At 51.5% G+C, this 23,293-nt stretch overlaps 1 protein-coding gene across 1 annotated transcript; it reads left to right on the top strand.

The window, feature by feature from the left end:
- The first annotated feature begins 6,950 nt into the window (after nt 1-6,950).
- On the top strand, nt 6,951-13,040 carry S1PR4 (sphingosine-1-phosphate receptor 4). Its single transcript, XM_028714059.2, has 2 exons — nt 6,951-7,046; nt 10,110-13,040. The coding sequence occupies exon 2, from the start codon at nt 10,466-10,468 to the stop codon at nt 11,705-11,707; it is 1,242 nt and encodes a 413-aa protein (XP_028569892.2). The 5' UTR covers nt 6,951-7,046; nt 10,110-10,465; the 3' UTR covers nt 11,708-13,040.
- The last annotated feature ends 10,253 nt before the right edge of the window (nt 13,041-23,293 follow it).

Genomic DNA, 23,293 nt, shown 5'->3' with positions numbered 1-23,293 from the left:
AAGTGGTGCTTCAGGTTAAGAACAGTTTCAGGTTAAGAACGGACCTCCGGAATGAATTAAGTACTTAACCCAAGGTACCACTGTATAGCTATAAACACAAGAAGGTCGTACAGCAACGAAATCATAGCAAGTAATTAGGAATCTCCCCATCTCAGTTTCTCATTTTATCCAATCTTAAGTTTGGTTCTCTGCATTTCTAGTTTTGTTTTAATACAAAAAAACAAAAACAAAACCCCCTCATGGACATTCTTCAGCATTCTCCTGCCCTTTTCTCCTACCATACATGTATTTACTTGCAATTTCCTCAAAATACTCATTTTTGCAAAGAGATTTCCCCTTATATGACGCACCTCTGTATGTCCTTCTCGCTAATATTTGTTTCTGTTTTATCACATGACGCCTTCCTACCTCGTCAAGAAGCCCAAGGGGGTGGACATGGTTTCTCCCTCCCCAGTTTATCTTCACAGCAACCCTAAGAGGGAGTGACTGGCCCAACGTCACCCAGTGAGCTACATGGCTGAGGGGGGATTCGAATCCTGGTCTCCCAGGTCATAGTATGGCACTAACATTATGCTACACTTTGCCATAGACAGTGCCGGATTTACGTACAGTGGTACCTACAGCTCAGCTGGCTAAAACATGGTGCTGACAACGCCAAGATTGCAGGTTCGATCCCCACATGGGACAGCAGCATATCCCTTCATCGCAGGGGGATGGACTAGATGGCCCTCAGGGTCCCTTCCAGCCCCTCAGTTCTATGGTTCTGTGATTCTGTGGCCATGCATGTGCCTCATAAAAGGTGGGTGCCCACAACACGACTGTCCTCCTTCAGGCCAGTGGCCATTATGGAAGCAGCATAGAAGAGCCCATAAGGCAGCCTTTCTCAACCTGTGGGTCCCCAGATGTTGTTGAACTACAACTCCCATCACCCCTAGCTAGCAAGGCCAGAGCTCAGGGATGATGGGAGTTGTAGTCCAACAACATCTGGGGACCCACAGGTTGAGAACCGCTGCCATAAGGAATGTCCTGATGGACCACAGGAAGGTGAATGTGGAAACCACAGGAGGGGAGGGGGCTGTTGCGCACAGGGTGGGCTTGTGGGCTTCCCCTTGGGGCATCCCCACAAGACGCTGGGTTCGGTGGGCTTGACCCAGCAAGCCTATGCTTAAGCTCTTAAGGCCAAGTCTACCACAGACTTGTATTGCTGTGCAAACCAAATATTTTATTACGGTGCTCAAAGCTGGAGAGGAGGAGGAGGAGGCATGGGAATCCACAGCCGAGGTCCTGAGAGGCCCTTCATGGTAGCCGGGGGGCCGTCAAGATGTCCCAGACGCAGCAGCAGCAGAGGGTGGCCCAGCAAGCGGCCAGGCAGGTGGCCAAGGTGGAGGGCTCCTTCCGCTCTTCTATGATGTACACGGGGTGTCCAGGCCCAGGCCCATAGGCCAGTCCCGAAGGCAGAGGGGCAGGGTAGGCCTGGTAGCCCTGGTACCCGTAGGGCGGTGCGTACGCCGGGTAGGTGGAATAAGCAGACGGGTATGGCCCTGGCGGGTAGCCGGCATAGGACTGAGAAGATGGGTGCGCCCCCGCTTGCTGGGGCTGGGAGGTATTTGGATTAAGGCCTCCCTGGGATGGCGGAGGTTTTGAATGGTCCATGAATATTCCCCATCCACTTCGGAAAGGCTGCCAGCAGACAAGAGGCCTTTCTTCCAAAGGGAAGGAAACTCGAAATGTGACGTAGGAACTGGAGCGGCAGAGGAGACGTCACAAATCTAGGCTGGAAAAGAAAAAGACAGAGAATGTGGCACCCGGGAGGAAATGAAATACCACCCCCCCCCCCAAAAAAAAATGTGATAGCGTGGCATGGTTGAGTCGGCATCTGTATGAGACAATGGGGCTGAAGTCAAACTATGTCACAGGAAGATGCCGGCCAGTAACCACACAGTTTGAAGTCTGAGTTAACTCTTGCTTAGCAAAACCACACTCTTCACACACTTGGTTCCCTGTCAGGCCTAAGGAACAGAGCAGCTCATTCCCGGTGGTCTCACTCCAGGAAAACCAGTTGCCAAGACTGAGAGTCCCCACCTCCTTCTGCCGATCGAAGTCCCCTCCTCTCCAGGGCTTTCCCCAAGCAAGCAGAGTCTGTGCCGTCATGCAGCCAACCTCTCCTCCGCCCTTTGCATGCCTCTCCTGGTTCTGGGAGACAAGCAGGGAGGGGAGCTGGTCGCAGCAGGAGGGGGAGACAGCCAGGCCTCTTCACTGGCTGAAGGGTCCTTCCTCTCCTGCTTCAGCTTCTGCCACAGACTCCCCTTCGGACACCTCTTCCAAGTCTGTTCCCCTTTTCCCTCTGGCTCTCCCCTTCGGGGTTCCCCAGCTGGTTCCTCCCACCATTCCTCTGGGTCCAGTCCATACAAACCACTTGGCTGCAAGGATGGTGACTCGTAACTGCTGCCTCCTGTGGTGTTGTTGTTGCTGCATTAGCACCACCAAGGTGACATGGTAGAAGTTCATAAAATTATTTATTTATTTATTTATTTATTTATTTATTTATTTATTTATTTATTTATTTGTACCCCGCCCATCTGGGTGGGTTTCCCCAGCCACTCTGGGCAGCTTCCAACAAAGATTAAAAATACATTAAAATGTCACACATTAAATACTTCCCTGAACAGGGCTGCCTTCAGATGTCTTCTAAATTTCAGGCAGTTGTTTATGCCTTTGACATCTGACGGGAGGGCGTTCCACAGGGCGGGCGCCACTACCAAGAAGGCCCTCTGCCTGGTTCCCTGTAGCTTTGCTTGTCGCAGTGAGGGAGCCCCCCAGAAGGCCCTCGGTGCTGGACCTCCGTGTCCAGGCAAAACAATGGGGGTGGAGATGCTCCTTCAGGTCTACTGGGCCGAGGCCATTTAGGGCTTTAAACACTTTGAATTGTGCTCGGAAACGTACTGGGAGCCAATGGAGGTCTTTGGCATGGAGAAAGCGTATTTAGAGAAGTTGTTCCTCCCTTTTGCCTTCTCCCTTGGGATTTTGACTTGACATCAGGAAGAATTTCCTGGCGTTAAGAGCCGTTCAAGAGTGGAACGGACTCCTTTGGAGATGGTGGACTCTCCTTGGAACTTTTTAACACGACATTGGATATCTTTCAGATATTTTTTGGCTGTGACTCCTGCAGGGGGTTGGGCTAGAGGATCCCTGGAGGTCCCTTCTAACTCTACAGTTCTCTGATTATAATAGGCGCACTTTTGCAAACATGGTTTGGTTGGAGACCTGCATTGCAACTTTCAGATGAGTGTGAATTTCAGAGGACTGTGTTTTGGTTCCCGCATTGTTACGGAAAGTGCCAGTTAAATGGATTGGCCTTGAAATGCACATTGAATTCACTTTCTCACCCCCCCCCACCCCCGTCCTTGGTTCCTTCTAAATAAAACTGAAGCCCAGTGAACCAGACTGATGCTCGGTGAAACATATGGCTCACAATATCTGCAACGTACACCTGTTTGACTGCTGGCACATGTTGACTTCCTTTTTCTGAAGAAAGATCTAAGGCTCTCAGCCTGTGGGACAAAGCCTGCGTCATCAATTGCAGGTCTTCTGAGAAAGAAGCATCTTTATCTGCTAGAGATCATGTGCCACCACCCCTCTGCTCCTTCCCCTGGTACAATAACAGCATTAGTCTGTTGCGTTAGCAGCAGCACCTGTGTCCTGGCCCAAGCACGGGACTTTTGCAAGGACCCCAAGAGCACAATGAGAGAGACGCCTTGGGGATCCTGCAAAAGGAGAAGGAAGGCTGAGAGGTGTCTGTGTTCTGAGCCACACACGCAAAACGTTGTATTTATTTCTTCTGGCATCAGTCACTAGGGACTGGGGGTGGGGGAGCAACCTGATTTGGTTTGCATGGAATGGTAAACCTGACCTAATTTGCACTTTCGGAAAGAATGAAACAAAGCTATCCTTTGAAATTTGCACCTCTCTGAACTTTGGTGTCTTTTTCTCCACCTAAGTAATGTGAACAAAAATGCATGGACTGGGGTAAAGTGTGCCTACAGATGCATATCATACTGAACACAGCAAGCAAAAATGTACAGGATTCCTGCCTTGCAGGGGGTTGGGCTAGATGACCACCCTGTTCCCTTCCAACTCTACAATTCTATGATTCTACTCCTGCTATTAAAATGCATTACTCGCCCTTCACTCAAAGGTCCCAGTGTGGGTTGCAACTATTAAAACACAATATTAAAAACAGTTTAAAACTACCCAACCTCCTGTTTTCCCAGAGGTCAACTCGATGACACCATTGGGAACCTCACAAGGAGGACCTGAGCATAACAGCAGCTGTCCCTCTTGGGATCCCAGTCGCCTCGCTGCCTCTGACAGTGGAAGGATAACACCCCCAAAGGCTTCATCCAGGTGGAAAGGGGGCAGGAGACACAAACTTCCCAGTGACGGGAAGAGAGGGAGAAGGGGGTTGGAGGAGAGCTTCTGAGTGGCTCCTCCTCTCCGTTTGTCCTCTTTGGGAATGCCAACTCACCAAGCCAGAGATCTCTGCAGCAACAACTCCACTTGCCAGGATTCGAAAAGAAGCCAAGGCAGAAAGAGAGAGTGAGATGAAGCCACTGATCTCAGCTGTCAGTCAGGAGGATTGACACAAGGAGCCAACTGGCCCTTTCCTCACCTGCCTTTTGTGACATCATCGCACCTCCAGGGGAGGAGGGGCTGCCTGAGGACATAGGGAAGTGGAGGCAGGGAGCCAAAAAGCCAGCCGGCAGCAAATCACACTGTTCAAACTTGGCGTTAACCATTTATTAGCAAAGACACAATCTCCGTGGACTTGGCAAGGTGAGTCTGGCCCCATGAAGTCTCCGAGAGAGAGTCCCAACCTCCCCACAACCATCTATGCCCCCTCCTCTCCAGGACTTTTTACAAGAGCTCTGAGACTTGCTCTTTCTGCTTCTGCGAGATGAGAGGGGAGCTTGTCGCAGCAGGAGGGGGAGACCAGCCAGACTCCTCTCCCTCCTGGCAGCCTCCTGCATCAGCTTCTGCCTCTGGTTCTGGACTGCTCTCTGCCCCAGACTCTCCCTGCTCACTCTTGCCTCTCCAGCTTCTGACGCTTCTCAGTCTTCTCCCTCTGATCACTCATCATTGTCCCGCAATCCATCAGTCCCCAGGCTTTGAGTCTTCTTCACTTGGGGGGTTCCCCAGATAGTTCCTCCCCCCCCCCTTCCTCTGCATCCAACCAGTGCATGACACTTGGGGGCCAAATGCAGCTCTCCAGACATCTTCATCTTGTCCTCAGGACTCTCCACAGATCACACCTATCAGTGGCCTTTCTCAAGAGCTTTTGCCTGGCTGGTGGGTGTCCTTCATCTCCATCCATGTCTCGTGCTTGTGTGTGTGTGTGTGTGTGTTTGTAAATAGAAACCTGAAGCTCTTGCAGTGCTAGAATCTTGCTTAGTGTCCTGGGTGCCACCCCCTCTGGTCACTTCTCTTCCCCCATCCCACCCCCCTGGAGCACACACCCCCCCACTAGCACAAATCCACAAAGAAAGTGAGAGATTTTCCAAGGGGGTTCAGGTAGAAATTTGGTCCAGTGGAATTAATCCAATCCTTGAAAATCAGAGTTGAAGGAGAGAGGCTGCAAACCTGCCATAAGGGATAAGGCTACCAAAGGCCGGTAGCCACAGTCGCTGTGCTGCACCTCCACGGCCAGAGGCAGCAGGGAGGACTATTATTATTATTATTATTATTATTATTATTATTATTATTATTAATTATTTGTACCCTGCCCATCTGGCTGGGTTTCCCCAGTCACAACAAAGATTAAAAATACCGTACACCAAAATGTCACACATTTAAAGCTTCCCTAAACAGGGCTGCCTTTAGATGTCTTCTAAATGTCAGGTAGTTGTTTATTTCCTTGACATCTGATGGGAGGGCGTACCACAGGGCGGGAGCCACTACCGAGAAGGCCCTCTGCCTGGTTCCCTGTAACTTCACTTCTTGCAGCGAGGGAACCGCCAGAAGGCCTTCAGAGCTGGACCTCAGTGTCCAGGTAGAATGATGGGGGTGGAGACGCTCCTTCAGGTATACTGGGCTGAGGCCGTTTAGGGCTTTAAAGGTCAACACCAGCACTTTGAATTGTGCTGGAAATGTACTGGGAGCCTTGTGCTTGAACTCTCCCTGCTGGCTTCCCATTGGGGTCGTCTGTTTGGCCACTGTGGGAACAGGATGCTGGGCTGGAGGAGCCACTGGCCTGATCCAGAAGGGTCTTCTGATGCGTGCAGCCAAAATGGGAAGGAGCACCACTCTTTCAACATTCTTCTTCAGCTCTGTGTACTGTTCAAGAGGGGGAAAGGACCCGCATCACCTCCTGGGGAGAGTGAGTTTGGGAGGGGGGTCATCTGTGATTATTGCACGATGTATGCCTAGCTAAACTAAAAACATCAGTGCTATTTAGAAGAGCGTTATGGCATCCGATCACATTCAAAAAGTAGACGAAAGCCTCTCTTTGATCTCAGGAACCACCATGCAAAATCTGGTATCTTAAGAGGTCTCCAAACGAAGAGCGGACAAACAGACAGGCAACCTTCCTAAGTACAGAGTAGGCCAGGTGACAGCTCCCTGCTCCAAGGAACCTCCATTAAATTCTGTAAGCCTCAGCTATTATAAGGCCCCAATCTTCTGGGGCTTTAAAATTGTTCTTTAGGAGTAATTGCTTAGCCATTCCTGTGAATCAACAGTCTCCAAGCTCAACACCTTCTTGAGCAAAGGGAGGTTGATCAGACCTAAAGGTTTTTGTGACAGTTCCAGCAACCACCGCCCTGTTTCTCGCTAGGGTGGGTCCATCCTGCAGCAGCCAAAATGTGGTTTCTCGGTTCTGGGTGTGTAGCAACATCCCCTTCCTCTTGTTTTGCTGGGTAGGGCACAGGCCACCATGTTTTTTTCAGCAAAAATACAAAAAGCAACCACAACAATTTGGTCACCTCACTTGTGCCGGGAGAGAATTGGATGCTGCAGCCACCGGCGCTTGGGGGCCCAATCCATCAGAGCAGGTGAGCCTGGAAGAGAGGGGAGCTGGCAGCTATTTAACTTTCCTCCTGTCCATCTTTCCACTCATAATTATCCACCTGTCCACATAAGCTCCTGCTTTCAGAATTGCACACATCATGCATTTAAAGCACATTCCACCCAGCCAAGAACTGCAGCCTCGCCTTCACGGAGTTACCGTTCCCAACACTCTTAACCAAACAACAGTTCCCAGGATTCTTCCCGGGGGGGGGGGGGCGTGCTTTGAATGCATGGTGATTCTGCAGTCCCTCTCTTGCCTTCTGCATCTGCAGTCCTGGTGACTTCAGAGGATGCCCTCTTTCACGACAGATTCTGCATCTAGACCAGTATTGCTTACTCTGACTGGCAGTGGCTCTCCAGGGTGACCTCTGGTTGAGGAGGTTTGTTTGCTGTTTGATCCTGGAGTTGCCAGGGATGGGATGTGGGGGGTGGATTTATGGAAGGGCTACAGCTCAGTAGGTAGAATGCGGGTTTGAGCCCCACACTGGGGGAAATGTTCCTAGTTTGCAGGATGTTGGACGAGATTATCCTTGGGGTCCCTCCCAACTCTACAATTCTTTGATTCCTTTCCCTGAAAAAATAGGGATCCTAGTCCTCATGGTCCTATTAAAATAGGAAATATAGAAAGCTGCTTTACAATGGCTCAGATAATACCCTTCTGTCTTATCTCCACTGACTGCTTCTTTGCCATCGCCTGCTAAGTGATTCTTTGATAAAGGGAGAACCTGGGACCTTCTGCATGCAGGACACCTGCTCTTGCACTGAGCCGAGCATCTGCTTTGCATGCAGAAGGTCCCAGGTTCAATCCTGGTCATCTCCAGGGAGGGCTGGGAATGCCCCCTGCCTGAAGCTCTGCAGAGACACAGCAGCCGCTGCAGACAACACTGAGTGAATGGTCCAGTGGTGGACTCAGAACAGGGCAGCTTCCTGTGTTTCAATCTGAAACCGTCCTTCTTCTAGAATCACGAGGATTAGAGTCTTACTTTAGGGCAGAGGTGCCCAAGGAGGGTGGTACTGTCCGGGGGAGGGGGAGCAGCATGGAGGGTTGGAAGTTTTAATAAATGTCTATCTGACTTTGAAAAGCTGGTCTCTGAATCAGCTTTGTCGAATTAATGAAACCAAGTAATTCTAATTGGGTTTTGAATCAATGTGCACTTAATTGTAACTGTTCCGAATGTCATTGTGTTAGCTCAGTTGGCTACAGCATGGTGCGGGCAAAGGCAAGGTTGCCGGTTTGATCCTTGGAAGAGACCGCTGCATATTCCTGCATTGCAGGGGGTTGGGCTAGATGACCCTCAGGGTCCCTTCCAACTCTACCATTCTATGAGATTATGCTCCTTCGTGGGTTGTGTTGACTGCTCTTATATATGGAGGGGTTGTGGGCGCTGGAGGTGAGTTTATGGGACCAAGGAAGCCTGGAGAAGTTTGAGAGCCGCTCCTTCAGGAGAAGAAGCATCGCTCAGTCTGACCCACTGCAAGGCAGTTCCCTATATTCCAGGGCTCCTCGCCTGCATTCATCTCCCTCCTTCTGTGGTCTATTCAGATCTATCTCCCTCTTCACGTGCCCACGTCTCTCTGTCTCTCTGCTGGGGTTCCAGGCTTTCCACATCCACCTGCGATGCCTTACTTTGCTTAATGCCTTTTCTTCTTCATTTCAACACTTTGATCCGAGAACTGGGGTGACGCACGGGGGTTGCTGCTGTGGTGTTTTTTCCTTCCCGGCACCTAGAGCCTCAATTAAGACTTGCAAAAGTTGCAATGCGCAAATCATAAAGAACATTGCAACGCAAGCCTCTGCAGATGTTGAGAAACAGGACATGACTTCTTCTTTAACAAATAAAATCCTGCAATTTCTCTAGGAGCTTAGGGCGGCGTATAGAGCATGTGCGTGCCGTGATTCCTTCCCTTTGCTTTTATCTCCGCAAGAACCCTGTGGGGCAGGCCAGGCCAAGGGCGCTACTGGCCCACGGTCACCCAGCAAGCTTTGAGCCCATGGCCCCCTCCAATTATTCTGAAATGAATAATAATATTCACTGTGAAGAATACGGTGCCTAGACAGTCTCCTGTGGCGACCGTAACCCAGGAGCGGAAAGAGGCACGTGCCTCCGCAGTTCTCTCTTCTGGGTGTTTGTGAGGGCAGATTAAGGACGCAGGAAGCTGCCTGGTCTCACTTCCGCCTGGTCTCTCATGCACACTCAAACACACTCTCTTTCTGTGGGTGGGGCTTTGTTTTAATTAAACAATTTGGACATAAAAAAATAGACCAGGCTGCCTTTCAGTCTGAATTTACCATTTAAGCAACTGCATTGAGGAAATAACTGCAGCACCAAGAGAACAATATAAGGCAGGAACAATAATGCGAGTGGCCTCTGCAGAGAAATGTTGCAGCGCGTGGCATCTCCTTACACACCACAGGTGGTACTTGACCGCCTTTCACTTAGTCTGCCCATTAATGAATGTGACCATGTTAGTTCTATTCATTTCAGTAGGTATACTCTGAGCAAGACTTAGCTGAATGGATCTACTTAAAGCAACAAAAGCCATGTAAACCTACGTCAAGGAAATAAGTAAAAAAATGAATATTGTATACCATTTTATGTAAGCCACTTTGAGATTTATTTGATTAATAGATAGATCTTGCTCCGCAAATCAATAAAATATCAAAATGCATGGGGAACGAGAGGTCAGGTGAGCCGTTGCTGTTTCTCTACAGCTGTTTTTTGGGTATGCACTCCTCTCAGCAAAGCAATATCCTTTCCCCCACACCCCTTCCGCAGCAGCAAAGGAACTTGCGGTTCCTCAATACTTATTCCTCTTCATCCAGCGTCATGCACTGATTGACGGATGAGTAAGAACAGAAAACGTGTTGTGCTCTGCTCTGAAATGATGCCACCGGAACACCCCCCACCAAAAAAAAGGGCAATACCAGGAACTGCTAAAAAGAGGGAGCACATCCTTAAAAAACAGGAAACATGACCTCAGGTGACCTCTTTCTCATTTCCATAACCTCTCCTTGTTGACTCTCCTTTCTTCTCTTAATTTTGCAGAAATTTGGCCAAGATGGAACTCTGGACCGGCCATGGACCACGGGTGGGGCTCTGGTGAAATTGTGGCAGCCATAGTGAGGTCACCCCTGCTTGCTTCCCAACTGGGAGCAGAGACTGAGTGAGCTGCTGGTTCTTCTCATTTTTGAGACCTTGTTTGACAACCATCAGCTCAAGAAGACGCACAGACTTCTGACTTTCACCAGCACCACACCTTGTGTCCATTATTGCGAGATCCTAAGCAGTGGACATCGCTTTGCCTCCATCAAAGGCCGAGTGCTCTTGTGTTGCCTCAAACAAGTCTTCCCAAGAAGAGGCCCAGTTTTGTTTCCGTACTGATCCAGCAAGCAATCTAGAAGATGACTGACATGGAGCTCTTCAACTCCACCTCCTCGCCCTCTCCTTGGATGGCCCTCCCCACGTCTGTCCCAGACCCCCGACTTGCTTCGGCCCATCGCCCAGAACTCTGTTACCCAACGACGGACACAAACCACGTCAACATCATCCTGTACCATTACAACTTCACAGGGAGGATGCAGAATCGCCGTCCCCAGGAAGACCAGATGAGCGTCCTGAAGATGGTCATTATTGCTGCCAGCTGCCTCATCATCCTGGAGAACCTGGTGGTGCTGCTGGCCATCATCCGCAAAGTGCGCACCCGCCGGTGGGTCTACTCTTGCCTGGCCAGCATCACCCTCAGCGACCTCTTAGCCGGCACGGCCTACTTGATCAACCTCTGGTTGTCGGGGAGCCGGACCTTCCAGCTGTCGCCCACCATGTGGTTCCTCCGCGAGGGGGTCCTCTTTGTTGCCCTGGCGGCCTCCACCTTCAGCCTGCTGGTGACAGCCGTGGAGCGCTACAGCGCCATGGTGAAGCCCATCGCCGAGAAGGCGTCCAGCAAGACCACCCGCCTGAGGGCCCTCTTCGCCTTCTGCTGGAGCCTGGCCATCCTCATTGGCCTCCTCCCCTTGCTGGGCTGGAACTGCATCTGCCACGTCTCCCGCTGCTCCACGCTCCTGCCCCTCTACGACAAGAACTACATCCTCTTCACTGTGATCGTCTTCAGCATCATCCTGGTGGGCGTCGTGGGCCTCTACGCCTCCATCTACTGCTGGGTCCAGAAAAGCGCCCAGCAGACCTTCTCTCGGGGCAGCCGGAAGAGGTCTCTGCGGCTGCTGAAGACGGTGCTGGTCATCCTCTGCACCTTCCTCATCTGCTGGACGCCTCTCTTCATCCTCCTCCTGATAGATACCTTTTGGGGGAACACAGCCTGGGCTCCCCCTAAGCTCTTTGGCTGGATCTTGACCTTGGCCGTGACCAACTCATTCATCAATCCCATCGTCTACGCCTTGGGGAGCAAGGAGGTGAGGAGGGCTGTCGTGGAGCTTCTCTGCTGCTGCTGCATCTGGGCTGGGGTGCGCGGCCCCCGAAACTGCCTCGTGGCCAGCGATATCCATGCCAGCTCTTCCACAGGCTCCTTGAGAGGGCGTGGCAGCTTCCGTAGCCCAGTAGCCTTCAGCAGGAGAGCCAGAGAACCTCTCTCCAGCAATTCAAGTGTGCTGAGCAATGACACTTCAGGGCTGCACCACACCCAGGACTAGAATCTCCACTCTGAGGAGGAGAACCCTCAGAACTTGTCTAAAAGATTCTGTTGTGCATGTCTTCAGGTGGTTCAGAGGAAGACCAGAAACCTCAAAGACGACTGTAGTAATAGCAGGGACTATCCCCCCCCCCCCCGACCTGGCAGGAAGAGGGAGAGGTCGCTAGGTTTGCAAGTCACAAGCCAAACGGTAAAGCTGCCACCACCTCCTTTCCTGGGCCACCCTCAAATGGGGCTCAAGGAGGAGAACCCTCCTTCCATATTTACCAGGTTGGCCAGCCCTGTGTCACTATACCGTGACACAGACAGAAATTCAACAGGTAGGTGTCCTAAACAGCCAGGCACCAGTTTAGCTTCTCCGGGCAAAAGGCACAGAATACGAAAGGCAAAAGTCCTTTTCCAAGTTTATTGAAAAGGCCACTCAAAAAGTTGGCACAGTCCTTGAAAGTTTATAAACAGAAAATAAAAACGTTATAAAATATAGCTAACTAAAAACCATACTCATGCAATAACCATTCAGAGCACAGCAAATAGTCAAAGTCCCTTTACTGGTCAAACGCCCTCAGGCGAAACACCAGGGCAAGATGTTCTGCAATCTGCATCTGAATTCCCCAAACCCTTTATCCTTGAACACCCCACTAGGAGGATCATTTCTTTAGGTTAATTACCAATTTGCCAATGGCTGTATGATGAGACTATATCTCCTGATTGTTGGGAGTCCAGCACAGCTGAACTTTGTTTATGCTCAGGGGCCTTGAGGTCAAAAGGCTCTCCCTTCCTTCCTTCTCTGACATGTACCAGCCTCTTGAGTTGCAAATTACTGGCTAGCCTCCTGCACCTTTTCACACCCAATCCACATTCAAGCCTCCAGCTGCCCGGATCTGCAAATCAGATAACATCTCAACCTGCCCAGAGTCAGGATGCAATTTAACTCACACTTCTAGAGACAGGGAGTTTTATATTTAAAAAGACCAGACATCCATTCCCCACAGGGCCACAGTTTTAACTCTCCCACAAAGCCTCACTCCAGCACGAACCAGCGTTAACATACCAAGCTCTCCCAACTTCACTACAACGACAGCACCATTCCTATTGCTGCAATGTAGTCCCTGGTCTGTATTTTGTCTCACTGTTGTATATTTTTAAAATTACATATATGCAAGTCTGAACAAGAAAACTATTTGATCCAGATTTTTCCACCAAGGTGGAATTTTTAACACCTTTGGATTGATGTGTGAATTGCTAATTCTTCTTTGCAATCAGCCAATCAGAAAAGGTGGGCTATTTCCATTTTAACCCTACCCATTGAAATTAAAGGACTTAGTATACTTATACTTTACTTATACTTAATTTAAATGGGTCTACTCTGAGTATACCTTGGTGGCATACAAACCCTATGCTGTGATGGGGTTTGTGGGATGGACTGACAGGGCCCCCTTGAATATTATTGCAATCGGCCACCAGGCAGGATGAACCTCCTGACACTCTTTAGTGGACAGTCCAGCTGAATTTCTCAGCCCTGAGCCATTTTATAGAAAAGCTTAGTTAAACTGCAGGGGCAAGAAACCCAAGACCCTCTAGGGGGCACTGCTGAGCTGCTTTGGAATGCAGAGGTTCTGAACAGAGGCTGTTAGCCACTGATTGTGCCCACTATGGTTTGCCAGGCTTGTCTGGATGGGCAAACCATGGTGGTCAGCAATGCTGCAGCTGCTGAGGCCCCTCACCCTCAGGACAGGGGGGCTGAACAAAGGGGGAACAAAGGCAGCCTTAACAGCATGGTTTGTCTGTGTGCTTGGATGCTTAAACCATCTCTTGGGTTCTGAATTACGATTAACATTACATTTCAGGGCTGTAGCTCCGTGGCAAAGTTCCTCTTTCCCAATAAACAGATCCCAGGTTCAACCCCAGACAGGTAGAGTGGGAAGAGACCCTGAGCATCATCTAGTCCAACCTCCTGCAATGTAGGAACAGGCAGCTGCCCCATACAGGGCTCAGACCGTGGGCGTTCTCAGCACCAGCTCTAACCGACTGAGCTACTCAGGCCAGGGCTGGGGAAGACCCTCACCTGAAAGCTGGGAGAGGAGGAAGCCAGAAGGAGCACGTTGGTTTGTTATAAGGCAACTTTCTAAGGTTTGGCGGGGTGCTTTGCACTGAGCCCCAGAATTTAGGATAAGGACTTCCCCACCACCCAAAAAATAAATGAACTGGGTAAAGATCTAACACGATGCTGCTCAAATCTAATGGAGGCAGGAGCACCCGAACTGTGCAACATGACGCTTTGCTCTCCAACTCAGGGAAGGCAACAGGTATTGTAGCACAGGAGCTTAGCATGACCGTCCCTACTCACGTGTAGCATTTACACACATACCAGCAGCACACCCAAAGAGGGCTCCGATCCAGGATTCTTTTTCTTCAGGCAAGGAGGAATAATCCTTCCTTTCGAAGAAATGCCATTGATGGGGGGGGGGGGAGATTCTGCGACTGGATGGGGGGGCAATTTTCACAGGTCCCCACAGAATTGAAAGGACCCTGGAGGGTCAATCTAACCCCCTGCAAGGCACATGTGGTCCCCGGTCCAGTGTGAAACCATACCAGACCTGCTTAGCTTTGCAAATGTGTGAGTAGTTTTATTGCTGCACCAGTCACAGGGATTCCACGTTTTGTTTTGTTTTTAATGGAGTGTCAGGGCTGGAATCAGATACAGGTCAGCAGGAAAGATGCAAGGCTCAGTTGTCAGTGAAGTTCAAGGAAACAGCGCACAACTCTTGCCCCCATGGAGCCATTGCCAGGAGTGAAGGTCCCTCTCTAAGGCTTCTCCTCTCCCAGGGGTTTCCCAAGCAGTCTCAAACTGCGCCTGCGCACCTCTGGCCTCTGTTCTGCCCTCCACATTATTCTGAGCCTTCCAGGAGACCAGGGCACAGGGGAGCTTGTCGCACCAAGAAGGGGAGACTCCCTTGCTTCTTCAGCAGCCTCTTGACCCCTCCCTCCTCTGCGTCAGCCTCAGAGTCTGAACTGCTCCCTGTCGTAGAATCCTCCTGCTCACTAAGCCCTGTTGCTCCTCCCCTCTGACCTCTCCTTGGTGTCCCACCGCCAGCCCTCTGGCTCTGAGCCTTCCTCTGGGGTTTTCGGGGGGGGGGGATGGGTGCACCTCCTACCACTCCTCTGTCCAGCCAGTCCATGACATTAGGGTTCCTCATATCTGGAGCAGATATGAGTGGGGAGCTGCATGAGGAAGAAGGGGGTGTTTGACAAAAGTCACTTCTCCCTGCTCTCCTTTAAGAGTCAGAAAATGGAGACAGGCTCCCTGTAAGGAAGGAACAGGGGGCTATTACAACCCCCGGGGGGGGGGGCGAGTGCATGCTTGGGCTTTGGGTGAGACCCAGAGGCAGTAAGTTTGGCTACAGGGGTGCCAATTTGAATAAAATATTGGTCCAACCCAGGTAAGCCCTGCCCCCCATAATGGATCACAAGATGTGGCATATGCACACCATTTGAATGGCAATGCCAATCGCCTGGGGGGGGCTGCACCCCTCAACTATTTTAGGGGGGGCAAAGGGATCCTGGTCCCCAGAAGTTGGCTCCTGTGATTGGCTACGTTCCAACCACATGACACTTACACAACCCCTGCCATCCAGGCCAGCAAAAGGCATTATCATAGTTCAGTGAGACATCCCAGGTAGGCATTGCAGGGGGTTGGACTAGATGGCCCTTGGGGTCCCTTCCAACTTTACAGTTCTATGATTCTGAAATCCAAACTATTCTCCCTGACACTTCGCTGCCAACTGACTGACTGGAACCTCCAGCCAATCAGAGTCTGCTCTCCGTCTACCCAGACCAATCAGACTGAAATTAACTGACCCAGGCCCCACCTAATAAAATTTCAAAGTGGTCCTTTCTCTCTCTCTCTCCTCCATCACAACCTGTCACCAAAGCAGGCTGGGAGCTTCATTGACAGTACAAGTCCCCAAACCACAGGATATTGCTTTCTCCAAAATATGAGCACAAACAGGCATAGATCATTGCAGCAATTATCCACAGATTTTGCATGATGGACACTCCCACTAGGGTTAGCAACGGCTGCTTCCAAGCTCTCTACTCTTTCTTCACAGACTTTATTGAAGAATTTAATAACAATAACCAAACTAAAAGCATTCTCTTCCAAGACAAAAGCATGTATAGATGCTAAGCCTTGTGCGCAGTTGTCCGCGTGGCGTCAAAACAAACCTTGAAAAACCCTTGCATTACAGATACAGCTCACATCCACAGGGTCTACTTCAGTCTAAAGCAGTGTTTCCTAACCGGTGTTCCGCGGCACACTAGTGTGCCGCGATACGTTGCCTGATGTGCCGCGGGAAAAATTGGCGGGGGGGGGGGGGAATAAAGGGGAAAAAAATTATTCCCCCACCGCCAGGCGTGGGGCTGGGGCGGGGGAAGCCCGAGCTTCCCCCTCCCCCAGAACGGGACCCAGAGCCATGCCGAAGCTGCGCGCAGCTTTGGCATCGCTCTGGGAGCTTGCGGGGCTGGGGGAGGAGGAAGCCCTCCGCCAGCCTCCAAACCATGTCGGGAGACAGCGGGATGGCGCGCTGCGCCTCTCCCGCTGTCCCCCGAGTTTGCAGGGCTGGCGATGGGGAGGAGCAGGCTTCTCCCCCCGCCAGCCTTCCAGCCAAGTCAGGGGGCAGCGGCAAGGGCGCGCTGCGCCTCTCCCGCTGTCCCCCGAGTTTGCAGGGCTGGCGATGGGGAGGAGCAGGCTTCTCCCCCCGCCAGCCTTCCAGCCAAGTCGGGGGGCAGCGGCAAGGGCGCGCTGCGCCTCTCCCGCTGTCCCCCGAGTTTGCAGGGCTGGCGATGGGGAGGAGCAGGCTTCTCCCCCCGCCAGCCTTCCAGCCAAGTCGGGGGGCAGCGGCAAGGGCGCGCTGCGCCTCTCCCGCTGTCCCCCGAGTTTGCGGGGCTGGCGATGGGGAGGAGCAGGCTTCTCCCCCCGCCAGCCTTCCAGCCAAGTTGGGGGGCAGCGGCAAGGGCGCGCTGCGCCTCTCCCGCTGTCCCCCGAGTTTGCAGGGCTGGCGATGGGGAGGAGCAGGCTTCTCCCCCCGCCAGCCTTCCAGCCAAGTCGGGGGGCAGCGGGAAGGGCGCGCTGGGTTTCTCCGCTGTCCCGGATGGCTTTCAAAAGCCTGCCTTCAAAAGCCGTCCGGGACAGCGGAGAAACGCGCTGCCTTTCTCTGTTCTCCCGGGAAGGCAGGCGGGGGGGGGAGCAAAGACTTTCACCCCTGCCTGCCTTCCCGGGAGAGCGGAGAAATGCACTGCCTTTCTCCGCTCTCCCAGGAAGGCAGGCAGGGGGGAGCAAAGACTTTTGACCCCCGCCGGCCTTCAGAAGAGGTCCAGGACCTCTTCTGAAGGCGGGCGGGGGGCGAAAATCTTTGTCCCCCCTGCCTGCCTTCCCAGGGGCTTTTAAATCGCCCCGGACAGCGGAGAAGTCCTCTGCTGTCCCGGGCGATTTTAAAATGCCGCCCACTAGCATTTTAAGATTGCCCCGGACAGCGGAGAAGTCCTCCGCTGTCCCGGGGTTTTTTAAAATGCTGGGGGTGGGAAGAAAAGCCCTTGTCCCCCCCCCCCAGCCTTCAGAAGAGGTCAGGGGACAGACTGTCCCCAGACCTGGTCTGAAGGCGGTTTCCCTAGGAACGCATTAATTGATTTTCAATGCATTCCTATGGGAAACCGTGCATCGCAAGACGAAAAACTCGCAAGACGAAGAGACTTGCGGAACGAATTAATTTCGTCTTGCAAGGCACCACTGTATCCGGAGAGGCGGCCTTCAGGCGAGTTTTAATTTTAATTTTCCTTCTCCCACTTAATGCCCCACGCTCGCCCGAGCAGCTTGCAGTCCTCGGTAACCACGGCGACCCGAGGGAGGGGAGGGAACAGGGAAGTCAAGGGCGGCGGCGAGCCGCGATGACGTCAGTGGGCCACGCCGCCTCGCCCTGGCACGGTGTGAGAGCCCCGGCTAGTGGCGCGAGCTTCGGAATAAGTGGGATCCGCGTGCGCGAGACTGAGATCGCGGGTAAGGAGCTCAGCCCTGGGCAGGAGGAAGCGGGGCCGCGCGTGCGGGCCACATCCCCACAGAGAGCGAGCCTCCCCCGGCCCACCACTCCGGGCAGGTCCACTCGCATGAGGGGGCGGCGATGGCGACGGCCGGCAGCTTGCCTGCAATGCCATCCCTCGAGCAGGCGAGGAGCCTGGAGGCTACCAGATGCAAGTCCTCTTTCCCACCCTGCTCGGGAGTCCAGAGCACTTGGTCGCATTCAGGATCTAGAGTGGGGAAGCGGGGCTTGTGTCTGGGCTGGACACATTGGGCTGCCTGTGCCGCTCGACCTGCGGGGAGAAATCAGGGTGGGAGTCACGACCGTGAGGCAGGGCTGCCAAGTGTGGCAGAAGAGGACACGGCCGTCGCACCTGTCCTTAGGTAGGAGCTTCTTCCGTGTCGACCTGCTGCCCTAAAGTCTTGGCTTTTTTCTTGGCTTTTTGGCGGTTGGCACAGAAGGAAGGCAAGGGGGAGGGGGAAAAATTGAAACTTACACTTTCGTGCGTCCCTCCCGGCGTGACGCTGCGCACTGACGTCACGGGGCTGTAATGGTGGTGTGCCTCGAGATTTTTTTCATGAAACAAGTGTGCCTTTGCCCAAAAAAGGTTGGGAAACACTGGTCTAAAGCATTACTCTAATTTCTCCATAGCTGCTGTTTGCAAGCTTGTGGTTGGTTGTTGGGGATCATCTTCATGGAAAGAGGCACACATGGTTTTAAATGTTTTTATTTTTAAAATGGTTTAAAGGTATTTCTGTACCACTTCAGTGCAGACAATATTCAGCCAGGTGGACTCAGTATAAATCAGCTTCCTAGTTGGATTGCCTTAAATTGATACACCCTATTGTATCCCTCCACATTTGGCGAACGAATTTGCTATGGATTTACTCCGAGGGAAATGTTCGCACGGAATCAGCCCGTGTGCATCTTTGCTTACTTGCAAGCCCTCGTTTGGCCACAGGGGGGCGCTTTAAACTCGCCCATGCAGGAAGCATCCTGAGCTCATACTGGCAGGGCGGCGTCGCACTCGGCTCACCCAGCCACAAAAAAGGCACTTCTGTCGTTTGCGGGGAGAGCTGGCTGCCCACTCCCCAGGTCTGTCTTGAAAAGCAAGCAAATCCATCTTTCCAAACAAACCACAGCAGTGGCGTAGCGTGGGGGGTGCAGGGGGGGCCGGGCGCAACATCTGGGGTTAGGGCAAATCCACGGGTTAGGGGGCGCAAATCCACAGGTTAGGGGGCACAAATCCATGGGTTAGGGGGCGCAAATTACTTGCCTTGCCCCGGGTGCTGACAACCCACGCTACGCCGCTGAACCACAGTAAAGGAAAAAGGACCCCTGACCATTAGGTCCAGTCGTGGCCGACTCTGGGGTTGCGACGCTCATCTCGCTTTATTGGCCGAGGGAGCTGGCGTACAGGTCATGTGGCCAGCATGACTAAGCCGCTTCTGGCGAACCAGAGCAGCGCACAGAAACGCCGTTTACCTTCCCGCTGGAGCGGTACCTATTTATCTACTTGCACTTTGACATGCTTTCGAACTGCTAGGTTGGCAGGAGCAGGGACTGAGCAACGGGAGCTCACCCCGTTGCGGGGATTCGAACCGCTGACCTTCTGATCGGCAAGTCCTAGGCTCTGTGGTTTAACCCACAGCGCCACAGACAGAGTTAAATAATTGTAGAGCTGGAAGGGACCACGAGGGTCATCTAGCCCAACCCCCTGCAATGCAGGGATCGTTTGCCCACATGGGGCTCAGACTCACGAATCTCATGCTCTACTGACTAATGCAACTGCCAGGCTCAAGGTAAGAGGCTGATTATAGTCAGCTGAGGCAGAGGAGTCATCCTGGCTAACACGGCTGTCCCATTCCCAGATGAGGCATGGAGGCAGTGTGGTGTAGTGGTTGGAGTGTTGGACTAGGACCCGGGAAAGACTCAGTTCAAATTCCCACTCAGCCCTGAAGCTCCCTGGGTGACCTTGGACCAGTCACCAGCTCTCAGCCTGACCTACCTCACAGGGTTGTTGTGGGGGCTGAGTTGGGAGCAGGGAGGGCCATGGGCTCCTTGGAGGAAAAGGTGGGATAGAAATGCATGATATCATAAAGAGGGAGATCCTGGGAGGGTGTCAGGGATGGACTGCAGGCAGCTGTGTGGAGTGGGGAGGGCCAAAGCTCAACAGCAGAACATCTGCCTTGCATGCTGGAGCTCCCAGTCCAATTCCTGACATCCATGGATAGGGCAGGGCGGGATCCTGTTTGTAAATCCTGAAAAGCTGCTGCCAGTCCGTGTTGACAACACTGAACTTGATGGGCCAATGGTCGCCAGTTGTCTAGCTCAGTAGAAAGCAGCCTCCTATGTCAGGCCAGGAGGGGCCAATTGGGTCAGAATTTGCAAAAACTGGATTTTTTAAGCTCTTTCAAACTGCACTATTTTCAAATGGCTTTCGTGGTGATTTTGACGCCTCCTAAGTGTCATATAAATACCTGGGTGTCATATAAATACCACAGGCAAACCACCAGTCAACAGTGTGATGCAGCAGCAGACAAGCCAATGCTATTCCTGCTGTAATTGTTGTTGTTTAGTCGTTTAGTCGTGTCCGACTCTTCGTGACCCCATGGACCAGAGCATGCCAGGCACCTCTTCTCTATTCTGCCTTGGTCAGACCACACCTGGAATACTGTGTCCAGTTCTGGGTGCCATAGTTTAAGGTGGATATTGACAAACTGGAACAAGGTGACCAGGATGGTCAAGGGCGTGGAAAGCAAGCCTTATGAGGAATGGTTGAAGGAGCTGGGTATGTTTTGCCTGGAGAAGAGGAGGCTGAGGGGGAATATGATAGCCATCTTCAGATATCTAAAGGGCTGTCACAAGCAAGCTTGTTTCTCCTGCTCCGGAGGGCAGGACCTGAATCAATGGCTTCAAAATTCCAACTAAACTTTCTGGCAGTGAGAGCTGTTAGACTGTGGAACAGACTCCCACAAGAGGCGGCGGAATCTCCTTCCTTGGAGGTTTTTATGCAGAGGTTGGATGGTGTCTGTCAGGGATGCTTTAGCTGAGATTCCTGCATTGCAGGGGGTGGACTAGATGGCCCTGGGGGTCCCCCTACAATTCTATGATGAATAAACAAACCTGGATCCCCAGGTCTCTGTGGTTCAGAGCCATTTCCGCAGTGCCTGTCTGCTTCCACTGCCTGTGGTGCAGGGTTTTTCATGCCAAAGGACGTTCCACGCCAAGGTCGCCCAAGCCTCCTTCTGCAAGCCAGAGGGGAACTCTTGCTTCTCTGTGTAACCAGAAGAGACAGTGGCTGCCTTCAGGCTTCATTTATCTTGATTAGCGGACCATTTGGCGTTCATTTTTCAAACCTCTCCAATCGATTGCAGAACTGGTTGAGGGGCTGGCGAGAGGACTGGCATCTGAGCTGCAGAGAAAGCTGTTGGCCGAGTGTAGTGCTTGGAGCAAATCAGTTCAGTTTTTCAGCGAATTGCTTCAAAAATAAGATTTAGGGCAACAGATTACGCTAGTAGGACTGCAAGAAGTTCTGTAAGGAGGACTATTTGAAATATTGCAAGAAAGACTATGAGGAGAATTATTAGTTAATGATAATTAAGAGTAATAGAGAAATGCAGAATAAGTGATAAAGAATGGAAAATCATCAGAGGTGTTGACGGAAGTCTATAATATTGTAAAAGATAAGAAGTTATATGATTGTTGGAAATGATATGTTTAAAAAACTAATAAAAATGTATTAAGAAAAGATTTAGGGCAGAAAAATGAAAGGACTTCTTCAAGCAGTGCATAGTTTAACTATGGAACTCACTCCTGCAAGAGGCAGAGATGGCTTTAAAAGAGGATTAGACAAATTCAGAGAATAATAATAATAATAATAATAATAATAATAATAATAATAATTTATTTGTACCCCGCCCATCTGGCTGGGTTTCCCCAGCCACTCTGGGCGGCTTCCACAGAGACCAAAATACACTAAAATGTCACACATTAAAAACTTCCCTAAACAGGGCTGCCTTAAGATGTCTTCTGAATGTCAGGTACTTGTTTATCTCTTTGACATCTGGTGGGAGGGCCTTCCACAGGGTGGGCGCCACTACCAAGAAGGCCCTGTGCCTGGTTCCCCCTAGCATTGCTTCTCGCAATGAGGGAACCACCAGAAGGCCCTTGGCGCTGGACCTCAGTGTCCGGGCTGAATGATGGGGGTGGAGAAGGCTCCCAGCCTCCACAATTGGAGGCAGCGATGCTTCTGAATTCTGAATATCCGTTGCTGGAAACCACAGGAGGGGAGTGTGTTGCTCTTTAGTTCCTGCTTGTGGGTTTTTCACTGGGACATCTGGGGTGATGGGTATCTCAGTTGTTAGAGCATGAGATTCTTAATCTCAGAATTGTGGGTTCGAGCAAAAGACCCCTGCATTGCAGGGGGTTGGACTAGATGACCCTTGGGGTCCCTTCCAATTCTATGACTACATTGATTGATTCCATTTCTATGCTGCTTTTCATTCAGAGGAACCTCAGGCGTCTTACAAGCAGTGAATAACAGTAGCATCATAAAACATACCAGAACAACGCAATACAGCATAACTCGTATAAAATAATTAACAAATCATCAATAAAACTATCACAACCTATAAATCACTATTAACAAAACGACAACCAAAACTAAGCTGAACGTCACAATTACAGCAAAAGTCATATTAACATTAACAAAATAGCAGCTTTTTTAAAAGCCCTGTTAAGGTCATGCGCACTGTCTCCATGGCCCCGTGACTCTTATTGGGATCTAGAGTCATGGGCATAATAAGTCATTGAGCGTCTTTTCCTGCCTTGTCTTCGTGTCTCAGTGGCTTCTGAATCCCAGTTGCTTGAGGCTCTGGGGCTCGGATCCTTCCCATTAGGGCTTCCCATTGGGGCATCTGGTTGGCTGGACTAGAGGGGCCCAGGCCTGATCCAGCAGCCAGGCTCTTCTGAACTACACCTGAATGTAGCTCCCAGGGCTGCCCAATTAACTGAACACGATTTAAGTTGGTTTCAGTTTGAGCTTTGAACAATTCCAAGTTTGTCTTCAGGCTCACTCTCTTGAAGGTGTCTTCGGACCCTTGGAAAGGGTCTCCTAAACCCAGACGAGTCGGAGGTTTGTGGCAATTCACAAGTGGCAATGTGCCAGAAGCAGCACTCTGCACATGCTCAGGGTGCATTGCTTTTAATTTGCCGCACCTGCTCCAAGGGAGAGCCTGGGAAGAAAAGTTCTCTAGCCAGCCACAGGGAGGTCCACAGAAGTCCTGCTTCCGTCTCCTTGGATGTCAATCAATTTCTGGTTCCTTGTGCTGAAAACCCGCCAGCTGTGTTTGGGGGCTGTGGGATGAGCGATATGAGAAGCTGGCGCATTGAGCTGCAGAATGAAAGACGCTTTTTTCCGTGGTGCCCCCCCTTCCCCTTTTCTGTGCCAACACCCCCCCCCCATTTCTCTTGCCTGCCAGTGGTTCTAAAACACTAATTGGATGCTTAATGGT

Source organism: Podarcis muralis, chromosome 18 (genome assembly GCF_964188315.1).
Source record: "Podarcis muralis chromosome 18, rPodMur119.hap1.1, whole genome shotgun sequence".
Lineage (NCBI taxonomy): Eukaryota > Metazoa > Chordata > Lepidosauria > Squamata > Lacertidae > Podarcis > Podarcis muralis.
This window is presented reverse-complemented; position numbering and strand designations above follow the sequence as displayed.